The following is a 15,414-nucleotide window of genomic DNA, read 5'->3' as shown; positions in this document are numbered from 1 at the left end:
GCAGAGGAGTGCCAGGGACGGGACGGGGTGGGGGGGGGGGGGGGGAGGTTGTTGGGAGGTGCTGGTGCAAGCACACCCAGCCCTGAGGCAACAGTCAAGGTCACTTGATTCCAAACAATTGGTGTATTGATCATTACAGAATGTCTCTCTCATTCTTCATGTTCACTCCCCTCCTCTTCCTTCCATTTTCCCAACCATGATTCCCCTCCCCCTGTCCCCTTCCAGCTCTCAGTCCACATTAGAGATCCATGTCAGAATCAGGTTTATCATCAAGCACAGATGTCATGAAATTTGATTTTTTTTTGCTGCAGTACAGTGCAATACATAAAATTACTATGTACTGTGCAAAACCCTCGCTGTATATACTGTATGTGTGTACCTAAGACTTTTGCAGAGTAATGTTCAAACTCCTTATTTGTAAGATCAATCGCCATTCACAATACAGGTATTAAACATCAATGAAAACTCAAGCCAATGATTGATGATACTTTGAAGTTAGTCGAGTAATTGTCCCCAATTAGTGTGTGTGTGCCCCCGCGTCCCTCCGTTACATCCATGTGAACTACTTGGGTGTGGCTGCTGTCCCATGCATCTCTGCATGCCAAATGGCTCTCGCCCCTGCTGTGCAAAGGGAAGCTACGCTCTTCAAAGATATTCCTTCCATGGGCTGTCTGCACTCTATCTGCAATCTAATGCCTGGTTATTATGTTAACCCCTGCCTTGCTGCATCATCTACAAACCAACACCCCCCCCCCCACACCCACACATCTCCCCTCAACTAACACCCACACTCCCTGTTTCGGTTGGTGACAGATGCGGGGATAGGCGTTGGTGCTGTCAGTTGGAAGGAGAAGCGACTGGGAGCTCGGATTTCTGCTGGGAACAGCCGGTAGAGCGGATGAGTTACAACCGGCTGTTGCTTCTGCAATATGTGCAGGAGGTGCAAGGGTTAAATCGCACACTGCATAACTCACCACACTGAGTGTCGGAGCCAAGTGATTCTGCCACCCAGATTATCCTAAAGCCCCGCATTGTATACTTGTTTGCAAGGTCTTGCTTTCATTATTGTAGACTGTGGACACAGTTCAGCTGAACAAGGTGACGTTGCCCGTTATGTCCGACAACGACTGGAGACCTGTGTGGGAGAGTTTTTAAAGTGGAGAAGAGCGAGAGAGAGAGAAGGGCAGTTTCTCTCCCTCGACCTCAGAAATCTGGGCCCTGTGGTACGAACAAGCCACAGTCTGGGGAGTTCCTTGGCTGCAGTGGACGACCATGACGTCTTCTGTGCCTTGCCACGCGCTTTGCTCACCCCGGAGTTTTGCAGTGCCGTCTTCTTGCCGTTGGATCTCACTGTAGATCTCATCCGCCCAGTCCGCTGGATTGACTTCACTTGCTGGTACAGGCATGTCTCCAACTCACCGGGGCATGAGGCCCGCTGGCTGTCCTCACTGGTCGAGCCTGCCTGTCAAAGCGGTGTACTGGGGTGTGGCTGCTGTCCCATGTGAACAGCAGCTCGGAGCCACAGGTGAGAGCCGAGACAGTCCGGTGGGAACCAAAGGTGAGTGAGCTTCCCCGGAATGGACACGGCAAGCCCCTTCACCAGAGGTGCTGCCCCTCCCCGGACACCTCATACGCCCCATACGCCCCTCAGCTAAACATAGTTTTATGTTAATTACTGGATTCACACAGGGTTACTCAAGCCTTCATCTTAACACTCTGTGGGCACTTTTTTAAAGTAATTCCTGTACCCAACACTTGTCCTGCATACTGTTGATACAAATCAAATCATAACACTACACTGAGGTAGAACAGGGTCACCATGACAGTGAACGTACAGGAGCCTGACGACATGCACTATCAGACAATAGACACTACCTCTCTATATTTGATTTCTTTTTGCAATACTTATTCAATTTATATGCAGTATATAAATTCCAGTTAATTAGGCCATTGGTTAATCGGGGCGGCTTTATTTGGGACAACTCTTAAGGAACAAAAATTAAGTTGAGAAGATAGCCGGGACTCACTTTGTTCATTTGGGCGACTGTGACACTTAATTGGGACAGGAGACTGTTGTGGAACTGTTTCAATCCAGCGTCAGTCGCGTGCAGTTGTGTGCCACTAGACACTACACTGTGCTTAGATATGCTGTCCTGGCGAAGGGTTTCAGACCGAAACGTCGACTGTACTTTTCTCCATGGGTGCTGCCGGGCCTGGTGAGTTCCTCCAGTATTTTGTGTGTGTTGCTCAGATTTCCAGCATTTGCAGATTTCCTCTTGGCTGTGCTTAGAGAGATCAGTTTTTAAATAGTTTCAGGTGTGTGTGTGTGTGTGTTTGTGTGTGTCCAAAAAGCAGTGATTTTTGTCACTGATAGTTGGTGAGAAATAAGCAGAATGGCAAATTGAAATTGTTTGGCTCACTGCGGTTCCAAACATTCAGGGCTTGGAGATGCCAGAAATTTCACTTCTGAAGGTTTCACTTCTTCAAATTTATAGAAACATAGAAACATAGAAAATAGGTGCAGGAGTAGGCCATTCAGCCCTTCGAGCCTGCACCGCCATTCAGTACGATCATGGCTGATCATCCAACTCAGAACCCTGTACCAGCCTTCCCTCCATACCCCCTGGTCCCTTTAACTCCCTCTTAAATATAGCCAATGAACTGGCCCCAACTGTTTCCTGTGGCAGAGAATTCCACAGATTCACCACTCTCTGTGTGAAGAAGTTTTTCCTCATCTCGTTCCTAAAAGGCTTCCCCTTTATCCTCAAACTGTGACCCCTCGTTTTGGACTTCCCCAACATCGGGAACAATCTTCCTGCATCTAGCCTGTCCAATCCCTTTAGGATTTTATACGTTTCAATAAGATCCCCCCTCAATCTTCTAAATTCCAGCATTCATCTTGAATTTGTTAATGAAAATGAAGATTTGAAAGATGCAATCATTGAGGTCCTTGTATGAAGGCTGTCCATTATCTGCACTAGATGCCTGTGTTAAGTTTGTTCATAAACAGTCATCAAAGAACAGGACAGATGATTTCCTCTGTCAATAACTAATATACCGTTTTATAATACGGTATTGGTAGTGTTATTTATTACCTATTTGATTTAAATACCTTGGGGAGGGTATAGCACCTGCTTAGCACCCCCCCCCCCCCCGGATCAGGGTCACGTGAAGCCACGGGAGCAGGAGGTGGATGGTCGTCCGAGCATCTGGTGCATATCACAAGTCCTGGTTATGTGACCACTGACGCCAGGCAGACAATCTCTGAAGAGTATTGGTGTTGGCAATGTCTGGGGTCACCCGTCTTGTAAGGATGCTGCCCAGAAGAAAGAAACAGCAAACCACTTCTATAGAAAAATTTGCCAAGAACATTCACGGTAATGATTGCCCATGGCATATGATAAGGCACATAATGAACGAACAGTATTTCTCACTGTTATTTAGAGTATATTTATGTATTGCACTATACTGTTGTTGCAACAATTTTCACAATGCATGTCAGTGATAACGAACCCGATTTGGATTCGGATTCTGAATTCACCTGATTGCACTAGAAATCCATGCAACAGTGGGATAGAAGCTGTCCTTGAGCCTAGTGGCAGAGGGCAGCTTTCAGGCTTTTGTACCTTCCGCCCGATGGGAGAGGAGAAAATATCCAAGGTGGGCGGAGACTTTGATTATGCTGGCCGCTTCACCAAGCCAGCAAGAATATACAGAGTCAAAGGAGGGGGAGGCTGGTTTTGTGATGTGTGGAGCTGGTTCTGCAACTCTTTGCAGTTTGTTGCAGTCACATGCAGAGCAGTTGCCGTGATGCATTGGGTTAGGACACTTTGGTGCATTGATTAAAAACTGGTGAGATTCAACAGGGATATGCAAATTTCTTTAGCCTCCCGATTTCTCCCTCTCTTACAGCTGCTGGATGGACAATGCCATCGTCTTCTACGTGACCTGCGTCTGCTACTTTGCGGTCCTCTTTCTGATGAACATCTCCATGTTCATCGTGGTGTTGATACAGATTTGTGGAAGGAACGGGAAGAAGAGCAACCGAAACATGAGGGAGGAGATCCTGCGTAATCTGCGGAGCGTCACCAGCCTGACCTTCCTTTTGGGAATGACGTGGGGCTTTGCATTCTTCGCCTGGGGCCCGGTGAATCTCATCTTCATGTATCTCTTCGCAATCTTCAACTCTTTGCAAGGTATTTGTGAAGAATTCCCTGATGTGTAGAACAAATATACATTTAACAAATTGACCAGAGGGCACAGCCTCAGAGAAGAAGAACGTCCATTTACAACAGAGATGAGGAGGGATTTCTTTAGCTAGAGGGTGGTAAACCTGTGGAATTCATTGCCTCAGAAGGTTGCGGAGGCCGAGTTATTGGGTTTACTCAAAGCAGAAGTTGATAGTTTCTTGATTAGGGAGGGTGTCAAAGGTTATGGGGAGAAGGCAGGAGAATGGTGTTGAGAGCCAGGATGATGGAATGTCAGAGAAGACTCGATGGGCCAAAGGGCCAAATTCTGCTCCAATGTCTTATGGTCTTTCTGTAGCTCTGCGTCATCATCTCGAGCAACATTTGAGGTGATCATCCAGTGCTTTTGAAAGACCATAAGGCTATTTGGGGTGGCATAGTAGTGTAGTGGCTAGAACAATGCTTCACAGTACCTGATGGGTTCAATTCTCGCTCCTGCCTATAAGGAGGTTGTTTATATGTTCTCCCTGTGACCACATCATTTTCCTCCAGATGCTCCAGTTGCCTCCCTCAGTCCAAAGCCATACCGGTCGGTAGGTTAATTGGTCATTGTAGATTGTCTCATGGTTAGGCTAGGATTAAATCAGGGGTTGCTAGGCGTCACGGCTCTTAGGGCCACACGGAAGAAGCCCATGTGGTCTCCGGGAGAATGTAGCAAGCTCTTACAGACAGTGGCAGGAATTGAACCCCAATTGCTGATTGCTCCCACTGTAATGGCATTGTGCAAATGTGCTATGCTGCCACTCTGAGCCTGGTGGTATGTGATTACCACATTTTGACAATGGGATTAACATGGAATTCTATCTCCAGGGTGACAAGACACCTAGTCAGATTCAGTGTTTAAAACTCATGCTCTCATCTTATTGAACGCAGGCTTCTTCATCTTCGTCTTCCACTGTGCTCTGAAGGAAAATGTGCAGAAGCAATGGAGAAGATACCTTTGCTGTGGTAGATTCAGACTCCCAGAAAACTCAGGTATGTGCCAAAGACACCTTCCACTTTTGCCCCCTGTGTCAGGGAAGATGCAAGTGCTTTGACCACCTCCACTAATTTGTAATTTGTTATTCCAGTGTCTAGGATTATCTTCAGGACTGGGCGTGGGGCTTTAGGACTGGAGGGCTTCAGAGATTGGATGGGTTGGCAATGTTGTAAGGGCTGAAGATGGCAAGAATGTCAAAGGTTATGGGAAGAAGGCAAGAAAATGGGGTTGAGAGGCATAATAAATCAACCATGATTGAATGTCAGTTCAGACTAGATGGGCCGAATGGCCTAATTCTGCTTCTATGTCTTATAATCTGATGATTTTCCCCGGAGTACAGCAGGCTGAAGGGTGCCCTCATAATGGTTTGTAAAAATCACGAGGAGTATAGGGTATAGGTCACGGTCTTTTACCCCAGGAGAGGGAATCAAAGACAGAATGGGCTAGGTTGAAGGCGAGGTGGGGGGGGGGGGGTTTACAGGGGACCACCAGAGTAAAATTTTACACACAAGGGATCTGTGGATATAGAGAGTGAAGTGCCAGGGGAAGCGGTAGAGGTGGGTAGAATTGCAACATTCAAGACAATTAGACAGGTACATGGATAGGAAAGGTTTGGAGCGAAGGTTCCCAGCGGGAGGTCCGTAGCATAAAAAAGGCTGGGAACACCAGTTTTAGAGGAATATAGGCCAAACATGGGTAAATGGGAATGTTGGTCAGCATGGCAGAGTTGGGCCAAAGGGCCTTTATCACTCTTACGAATTATAACAGAGAACAGGTAGCAGGAAAATTAATGGGATTATGCCATGAGCTGGCATTGATTTAATGGACTGAATGTCCCCCTTTGTGGCAAATATGAGGAATAGCGTGGACGACCTGCTTTCATGAGAGGAACGTTGGATTACATTTTCTCTCCTATGCTCTCTTCCAGAATGGAGCCGAACAATCACCAACAACACGAAGAAAGTGAGCTCTGACAACCTGGGCAAGTCCCTTTCCAGCAGCTCCATCGGCTCCAACTCCGCCAGCTGGGCCAGTAAGTTCAAGCCCGGCTCCAGCCTCTTCAAAAGCAGCACCAAGGGTGAGGGACACAAGCTCCTTGCCTAACACCTGGATTTTACTGACTAATCCTTACTCCAACCTTTGTCTCTTTTCCAAGATGGTGCTGAGCTGTGGTCGTTGTTCAGATTTAGTTGCTCCCCGATTGGAATACGTCACAAAACCATTTTCGTTTCATAATCTTGCTCGAGCTCTCTGGTCTTCTTTCACCAGTCTTAAATTTCAACAGTCTCCCTCAAAAGATTATTGGCAGGTCAGCTTTTTTTTGTAACGCACTCCAAAACTGTGGAGTTCAATATCTAAAACTTTAAGAGATGCAAACTCTGTTGACACGTTTAGAAACCAGCTCAATACCTATTTATTTAACCTTGCTCTAACTAACAACTTTTTGTCTTATATTTTCATGTTTATTTTGTTTTATTTTCACATTTGCACTTTATCTGGATATTGTAAAGCACTTCGAACTGTATGAAAAGTGCTCTATAAATATTATTATTATTATTATTGTATTTTTATTTTTTTCTCAGCCCAAACTGGTGAAACCTGAGGTGCTGACATAGCCCAGCAGACTCATTTCTCAATTGCCAAAAACTTTTCAATTATTCTGGTAGTGTTTAGAATTGTGGCTTTCTGAAGATTTTTTGCTGATTTATTGAAGATTTATTGCTGTGTCAGCCTAATTATTTAATACTATTGTGTAGTGCCTTTGGGGTAATACCCAGTTGCAGAAATTACCCTGTTCATGTTCCACAGTCTTTAAAATTTCCTCTTTTAATTCAGTATATTTCTGGTGCTTTTCACTTATTGATTTCTGTACATTATCTGTGTTTTTTATTATTATTATTATTTTAGTTGCTTTTTTTAAGATTATAGGGATGGCTTTGGGGACTGAGAGAGGGGGTTAGGGGCAGGTTCCTTCACTTTTCATTGGCTCTTCACAACTCTGGATCATCTGGATAGCAATGATCAAATCAAATCAAGTTTCAGCTTAATTATCATTCAACCATATATGAATTCAACTGAATGAAACAGTATTAGAGGTGAAGGTGCAAAACATAAATAGCAGATTCAAAATAGCGAGCCCACAAACATAGGCACGTCTCCAGCCTGTCATTCCACTGATCAGACACTGGAGGGCAGCACCGATGGGCGAGGCCTGCTCCCAACCGAGCATGGACACCATGCTATATGAGTGTCTCCTCTCCTGGACTACTGCAGCAGGCAAGCCGGCAGCATGGAACCAAGTCCTTGATACAACGGAGACCTGATGCAGACATCAAGCTGCTCTTTGTCGATTGCAGCCCAGCATTCAATGCTGTCATCCCCTCAGAACTAATCAATAAGCTCCAAGGCCTTGGCTTTGACGCTTGCTCGAGCAACCGGATTCTCACTTGCAGACTCCAGTCAGTTCGGATTGATAAAAACATCTCCTCCACCATCTCCATCATCACAGGGCCGTGTACTTAGCCCCCTGCTCTACTTGCTTTATACTTATGACTGTGTGGGTAAGCACAGCTCGAATGCCATGTTCAAGTTTGCTGACGACACCACTGTTGTAGGCCAAGTCAAAGGTGGCGATGAACCAGCATGTCGGAGGGAGACTGAAATCTGGCTGAGTGGTGTCAGAGCACTAACACAGGTCTATGACAGCGAGATCATTTTCTTCAGGAGAAGGAAACCAGAGGTCCATGAGGTACTCCTCATCAGAAGTGGAGAGGGTCAGCAACCTGAAATTCCTTGATGCTATTACCTTAGAGGACCTATCCTGCGTCTAGCGTGTGCGTTATGAAGAAAGCACAGCAGCACCTCTACTTCCTTAGGAACTTAACGAAGATCCGGTATGATTTCTAAAACTTTGATAAACTTCTAGAGATGTGGCGAGACAGCCGGTGTATGGGACTGAGTGGGATCCTGGATCCCACTCATGATGGAATGGCAGAGCAGACTCGATGGGCTAAATGAGCTAATTCTGCTCCTATGGTCTTCTGGTCTGATGTGTAGGGAGAGAATATTGTCTGCTTGCATCACAGCCTGGTTTGGAAACACCAATGGCCTTGAACGGAAAATCCTACAAAAAGTAATGGACACAGCCCAGTCCGTCTCAGGTAAATCCCTCCCCACCATTGAGCACGTCTGCGTGAAACGTTGTCACAGGAAAGTGGTATCCATCATCAGGGACCCTCGCTGCTGCCATCAGGAAGAAGGTACAGGAGCCGCAGGACTCACACCGCCAGGTTTGGGAACGGTTATTAACCCGCAGCTATCAGGGTCTTGAACCAGAAGGGATAACTTCACTCAACCTCACTTGCCCCATTATTGAAATGTTCCCGCAACCTCTGAACCCCCTTTCAAGGACTCTTCATCTCGATTTCTTGATATTTATTGCTTTTTTATTTATTTTTATTTCTTTTTGTGTTTGCACAGTTTTTTTTGCCTTTTGCACAAAGGTTGAAAGTCCATGTTGGTGTGGTCTCTCATTGATTCTGTTATGGTTAATATTCTTTTGTGGACTGCTAGAGCATACCCGCAAGGAAATGAATCTCAGGGTTGTATATGGTGACATACATGTACTTTGATGATAAATTTACTTTGAACTTTGAGGCCAGGGATGTGGAGGAGGGGGGAGGGGGGTGGAATTAGAGGCCAGGCCAGAGTGTAAACTTCTGGCCCACATTCAAAAGCCAGTGATGCGGACGTAGGACATCGAGGGTTAGAGGTCGGGCTGGAAGTCCAGCGTCAATGAGGGCTGCTGAGGACAACGCCTGAAGGTCGAATCAGAAGTCCGGAAGTTGAAGCCCACTGGCGGGAAGCCGAATCTGTGAACCCCTACGGGGAAGTCGAGGGTCCGATGTCTGTGAGACCGAGTCTGCTGGAGGCCAGAGGCCGCAGCCTGAACCCTGCCCTACGGTTGAAGTTGTGCGTATGCACAGGTGGAAGGGAAAAGCAGGGCTTGTTTTGCTGTTGTTGTTTTGTTGTTTGTTGTGTTTTATTTTATTGTATTCTGTGATGTTCTGCTGAACATTGTGGGGATGCTATGTTGGCACTAGAATGTGTGGTGACATTGTGGGCTGTCCCTGGTACAGTCTCGGGTACCTTGATTGTTAAAGCAAGCAACGCATTTCAATGCAAACAACAGGAATTCTGCAGATGCTGGAAATTCAAGCAACACACATCAAAGTTGCTGGTGAACGCAGCAGGCCAGGCAGCATCTCTAGGAAGAGGTGCAGTCGACGCTTCAGGCCGAGACCCTTCGTCAGGACTAGCTGAAGGAAGAGTGAGTAAGGGATTTGAAAGTTGGAGGGGGAGGGGGAGATCCAAAATGATAGGAGAAGACAGGAGGGGGAGGGATAGAGCCAAGAGCTGGACAGGTGATTGGCAAAAGAGATACGAAAGGATCATGGGACAGGAGGTCCGGGAAGAAAGACAAGTGGGGGGGGACCCAGAGGATGGGCAAGGGGTATATTCAGAGGGACAGAGGGAGAAAAAGGAGAGTGAGAGAAAGAATGTGTGCATAAAAATAAGTAAAAGATGGGGTACGAGGGGGAGGTGGGGCCTTAGCGGAAGTTAGAGAAGTCGATGTTCATGCCATCAGGTTGGAGGCTACCCAGACGGAATATAAGGTGTTGTTCCTCCAACCTGAGTGTGGATTCATCTTTACAGTAGAGGAGGCCGTGGATAGACATGTCAGAATGGGAATGGGATGTGGAATTAAAATGTGTGGCCACTGGAAGATCCTGCTTTCTCTGGCGAACAGAGCGTTGATGTTCAGCAAAGCGGTCTCCCAGTCTGTGTCGGGTCTCGCCAATATATAAAAGGCCACGTCGGGAGCACCGGACACAGTATATCACCCCAGTCGACTCACAGGTGAAGTGTTGCCTCACCTGGAAGGACTGTTTGGAACCCTGAATGGTGGTAAGGGAGGAAGTGTAAGGGCATGTGTAGCACTTGTTCCGCTTACACAGATAAGTGCCAGGAGGGAGATCGGTGGGGAGGGATGGGGGGGAAGAATGGACAAGGGAGTCGCGTAGGGAGCAATCCCTGCGGAATGCAGAGAGAGGAGGGGAGGGAAAGATGTGCTTAGTGGTGGGATCCCGTTGGAGGTGGTGGAAGTTACGGAGAATAATATGTTGGACCCGGAGGCTGGGTAGCCTCCAACCTGATGGCATGAACATCGACTTCTCTAACTTCCGCTAAGGCCCCACCTCCCCCTCGTACCCCATCTGTTACTTATTTTTATGCACACATTCTTTCTCTCACTCTCCTTTTTCTCCCTCTGTCCCTCTGAATATACCTCTTGCCCATCCTCTGGGTCCCCCCCCCTTGTCTTTCCTTCTCCCTGGGCCTCCTGTCCCATGATCCTCTCGTATCCCTTTTGCCAATCACCTGTCCAGCTCTTGGCTCCATCCCTCCCCCTCCTGTCTTCTCCTATCATTTTGGATCTCCCCCTCCCCCTCCAACTTTCAAATCTCTTACTCACTCTTCCTTCAGTTAGTCCTGACGAAGGGTCTCGGCCTGAAACGTCGACTGTACCTCTTCCTAGAGATGCTTCCTGGCCTGCTGCGTTCACCAGCAACTTTGATGTGTGTTGCAACGCATTTCAATGTATGTTTTGATGTAAATGTGATAAATAAATCTGAATCTTGAACTTTGAACCTTAGTTCATTCCTTTTATATCAAAGATTCAGCTTCTTCATTTCTTCCTTCAACTCCTCAGTAACACTGCCTCTGCCAAATGCAGGTTGTCCGGGTTACGAACGCCCAATTTATGGACCCTCCCACATAAGAATGAACTCTTGTAATATTATTAAATTCAAATGTCTGGCGTGCAGTACATCACATTAGTTTCAGAGCCAGATTAAGAATCAGGTTTATTGTCCCTGACATATGTGTGAGATTTATCGTTTCGTGGCAGCAGTACAGAGCACGACATTAAATAGACAGTAAATCACAATAAGAAATACAGTGGATTCCAGTTAATTAGGTCACATTGGGACCAGTACATTATGGTGCAATTTAGCGACTGCCCTTAGTAGTCAGTTTCATGGAGATAGTTAAAAAACAAGTTATGTATTTAAATGAAATAGAACACAAGCAATACTACTATAGTACTATAAAACTGTGTGTTAGTTCCTAAAATTTATCAGTGGACAAATTCATACAGTGTATGCTGCTGTGTTCCTTTGATTAATTGGAAATGAACAAAATCAGTGCAGAAAATTGATCCATTATGTGATCCATTGCTTTGTTTGAACCCAATTTTGTTGCACGTTTTGTGGCCAAGGAACCACCCAGTGTGGCGTGATAGAAAAAAGCCCTGTTTCCTCGGCATTGTGGATACCATCTGCATGTACAAACTTTTTGAAGTAAGTCGGGGAGTTTTGTAGATTTCTATGTTTCTGCACTTACAGCATAAGCGCCATCTTTCTCGCCGTGTGCTCTTTTGAGTTTAATGTGGTGCCAGCAATTCCATAGAGACAACTAACCATCCGTTGCTTTAAAATCTTCATGTCCCAGCTTCTTAGCTAGCTCCTCTGACTTGTTTTTGTTTAACCTTGGTCCACTGACCTGCACATCTCATCCAGTTACAATGGAAAACCATTGATTGAGGTCCTCTGCAACATCTGGATGTTTTCATATTCTCATTTTTGGGATTTTTTGTATTTTATCTTGCTGGTGTATTAGCACATCAGTTATCTCTGGCAGCTGACAATGAGTGGTATTTGATGGATAGCTTTTAAACTGCTTTTAAACTGTTAGATGGATGGCTCTTACCTGTGGGGTAATTTTTTTGGCCAGTGTCAAATCTTTTCGTGGCTTCTTGGCAAGGGTCTGAAACTTTTTCAAGTCCAAATTAAAAACAAATCATCAAAAATCACTGCTTTTTTAATTGACATCCATCAGCCCAAATAGATAACAATAGACAATAGACAGTAGGTGCAGGAGTAGGCCATTCAGTCCTTTGAGCCAGCACCACCATTCACTGTGATCATGGCTGATCATCCACAATCAGTACCCTTTTCCTGCCTTCTCCCCATATCCCTTCACTCCACTATTTTTAAGAGCTCTATCTAACTCTTTTTTGAAAGAATCCAGAGAACTGGCCTCCACTGCCTCCTGAGACAGAGCATTCCACAGAACCACAACCCTCTGTGTGAAAAAGTTTTTCCTCAACTCCGTTCTAAATTGTCTGCCCCTTATTCTTAAACTGTGGCGTCTGGTCCTGGGCTCCCCCAACATCGGGAACATGTTTCCTGCCTCTAGCGCGTCCAATCCCTTAATAATCTTATATGTTTCAATCAGATCCCCTCTCATCCTTCTAACTTAACACAAACACACGCAAAAGACGCTATTTAAAAACTGTTCATTCTAAGCACAGTAGAGTGTCTAATGGCCACACAATATATGCAACAGGCATGAGCTAGAAATGTTTCGTCAACAGTCTCCTGTCCCAATTAAGAGGCATAGTGTCCCAAATAAACAAAGGGAATCCCGGCTATTTTCTCAATTTTTGTTCTTTAAGAGCTGTCCCAAATTAGCAGCTGCCCTGAATAACTGAAGCTCAATTAACTGGAATCCACCATGTATGTATATGTACGTGCACTGTATATAACTACTGAAAAATAAGAGGGAAAATATTCATGGGTTCATGGACCATTCAGAAATCTGTTGATGGAGGGGAAGAAGAAATTCCTAACACACTGAGTGTGTGTCTTCAGGCTCCTGTGCCTCCTCCCTGATGGTAGTAATGAGAAAAGGGCATGTCTTCTTTCTCCTTCCATCTTATGTAGGGCGTTAAGAAGCCAAATGGTGTGTTGGCTTTCATTAGCTGGTGGACTGAATTCAAGAGCCACAAGGTAGCGTTGCAGCTCTATTAAACCTTGGTTAGAACACACTAGGAATATGGTGTTCAGTTCTGGATGTCTCGTTACAGGGAGGACGTGGAAGCTTTAGAGAGAGTGCAGAGACTTACCAGGATACTGCCTGAATTAGAGAGCATGTTTTATGAGGATAGGTTGAATAAGCTAGGACCTCTCTCTTTGGAGCTCGGAAGGATGAGAGGTGACCTGATAGAGAAGTACACGATGGTAAGAGTCACAGATTGAGTGGACAGCCAGAGACTTTTTCTCAGGGCAAAAATAACTGATATGAGAGGTCATAGTTTTAAGGTAATTGAAATGTAGCATAGGGGGATGTCAGAGGCAGATTTTTTACACAGAGAGTGGTGGGTGCAATGAACATGCTCCAAGATGCGGTGGTAGATGCAGATACATTAGGGGCATTTAATGGGCTCTTAGATGGGCATATTGAAGAAAGGCAGTGGAGGACCAAGTGGGAACGAAGGGTTAGATTAATCTTTGAGTAGGTTGTAAATTTTCTCTGTATTCGTTTAATCTGATGGATATCTTTCCTTTAGGTAAGTTACCAAAACTGCACACAATACTCCATCTTTGGCCTCACCAATGTCTTATACATCTTGAACACAACATCCCAACTCCTGTACTCAGTGCTCTGATTTATGAAGGTCAGTGGGCCAAATGCGCTCCACATGACCCTATCTACCAGTGTGGCTGCTCTGAAGGAATTATGGATCAGTATTCCCAGATCCTTTCATTCTACTGCCCTGCACAGAACCCTTCCGTTCACTGTGTAAGTTCTAACCTGACCAGTCCTCTCAAAGTACAACACCTCCCACAATTTACACAAGACAGTGAAGAGAGAAAAGGCTTGTATAAAACAAGACTTCAGTACAAACATCACCAGTCCCGATGAAGGGTTTCGGCCCCAGACATCGACTTTATTCCCTTCCGCAGATGCTGCCTGACCTGCAGAGTCCCTCCGGTATTTTCTGTTCATTGTTCAGGGATATAACAGTGCAAGAGGTGGTCCGTAGGTTTCCGTTACTGAGGTACAGCTAGGGTTTTGCAGGTCGGTTCAAGGACCCACATTATGAGGTGTCCCTGAACCTAGTGGTGGAGGGCTTCAGGCTTTTATACCTCCTGCCGGATGGTAGCCACAAGAGGAAAGTGTGGCCTGACAGGTGGGATCCTTATGATACATGCCACTTTGAGGCAGTGCTTCCAATAGGTGCTTGTACCCCCCACAACACACCCAACATTCCCCACCCCAGACCCCACTTAAGATTATTCAACTCAGACCAAAACGTGGACAGGGCCCTCCTTGCTCTGGAATGTAACGGGAACTCCCGGTAAGTCAAGCCGCACCTGCTTAAGGAGAAATAGAGCCATTGTATTTGGTCAAAGTTCCTTCACCTGCACTGTGACTGCAGTGTACTGTGCTCCTTGTCATGGAAGTTCACTCGCACACAATTCACCTTTCAGTTCCAAAAGAACTGAGAGAGAATAAAAATTTGCTCTGACTGAATATATGTGTGGAAAAAAAAAACAAAATAAACACAAAATGCAAAAGGAACAACTATATCTGTCAATTCTTATCAAGGGTTTGTGTTAGGGAAGATCGTGATATGGAGGGTTTTCTATGGACACACAGCCCTCCTTAATGCGCGGGACGTACCATAGTCAGGCACAACGAATTTTAAGAGAGAGGAGATGTGGAGAGGAGTAGAGGTCTGTACAGATTAACGGGTAATGGGTTTATTATTCTCACAGATGAGATCTTGTAGGGGAATGTAGCTGAGAGTGAAATAGATCAGCCATGATGAAATGATGGAGCTGACTCGATGGGTCAAATAAGACCATAAGATCTAGCAGCAGAATCTGCTCCACCATGTCATCATGTGTGATTCAATATTCCTCTCAGTCCCAATCTCCTGCCTTCTCCCTGTATCCCTCATGCCCTGAACAATCATGAATCTACCAGCTTCTGCCTTAAATAGACATAAAGACTTGGCCTCCGCAGCTTCCTGTGGCAACAAATTCCACAGATTCACCACTGTCTGGTTAAAGTAATTCATCATCACGTCTGTTCTAAAAGGACGCCCCTCTATTCTGGGGCTGTGTCCTCTGGTCTTAGACCCTCCCACTACAAGAAACATCCTCTCCACATCCACTCTATCAAAGCCTTTCACCATTCGATAGGTTTCACTGAAGTCACCCTTCATTCCTCTGAATTCTATTGCATACAGGCGCAGAGCCATCAAACACTCTTCATACG

At 45.7% G+C, this 15,414-nt stretch overlaps 1 protein-coding gene across 6 annotated transcripts in view; it reads left to right on the top strand.

The window, feature by feature from the left end:
• The window catches only part of adgrg6 (adhesion G protein-coupled receptor G6), a 181,053-nt gene that overhangs the window by 152,705 nt on the left and 12,934 nt on the right, over positions 1-15,414 (top strand). For all 6 annotated transcript variants that reach the window (XM_072264787.1, XM_072264786.1, XM_072264785.1 and 3 more), the window contains 3 exons: positions 3,913-4,196; positions 5,121-5,222; positions 6,155-6,304. In XM_072264787.1, the coding sequence (XP_072120888.1) occupies positions 3,913-4,196; positions 5,121-5,222; positions 6,155-6,304 (536 nt within the window). The remainder of the gene's footprint in view (positions 1-3,912; positions 4,197-5,120; positions 5,223-6,154; positions 6,305-15,414) is intronic.

The sequence above is a fragment of the Mobula birostris genome, chromosome 8, assembly GCF_030028105.1.
Source record: "Mobula birostris isolate sMobBir1 chromosome 8, sMobBir1.hap1, whole genome shotgun sequence".
In the NCBI taxonomy this organism is placed as follows: domain Eukaryota; kingdom Metazoa; phylum Chordata; class Chondrichthyes; order Myliobatiformes; family Myliobatidae; genus Mobula; species Mobula birostris.
This window is presented reverse-complemented; position numbering and strand designations above follow the sequence as displayed.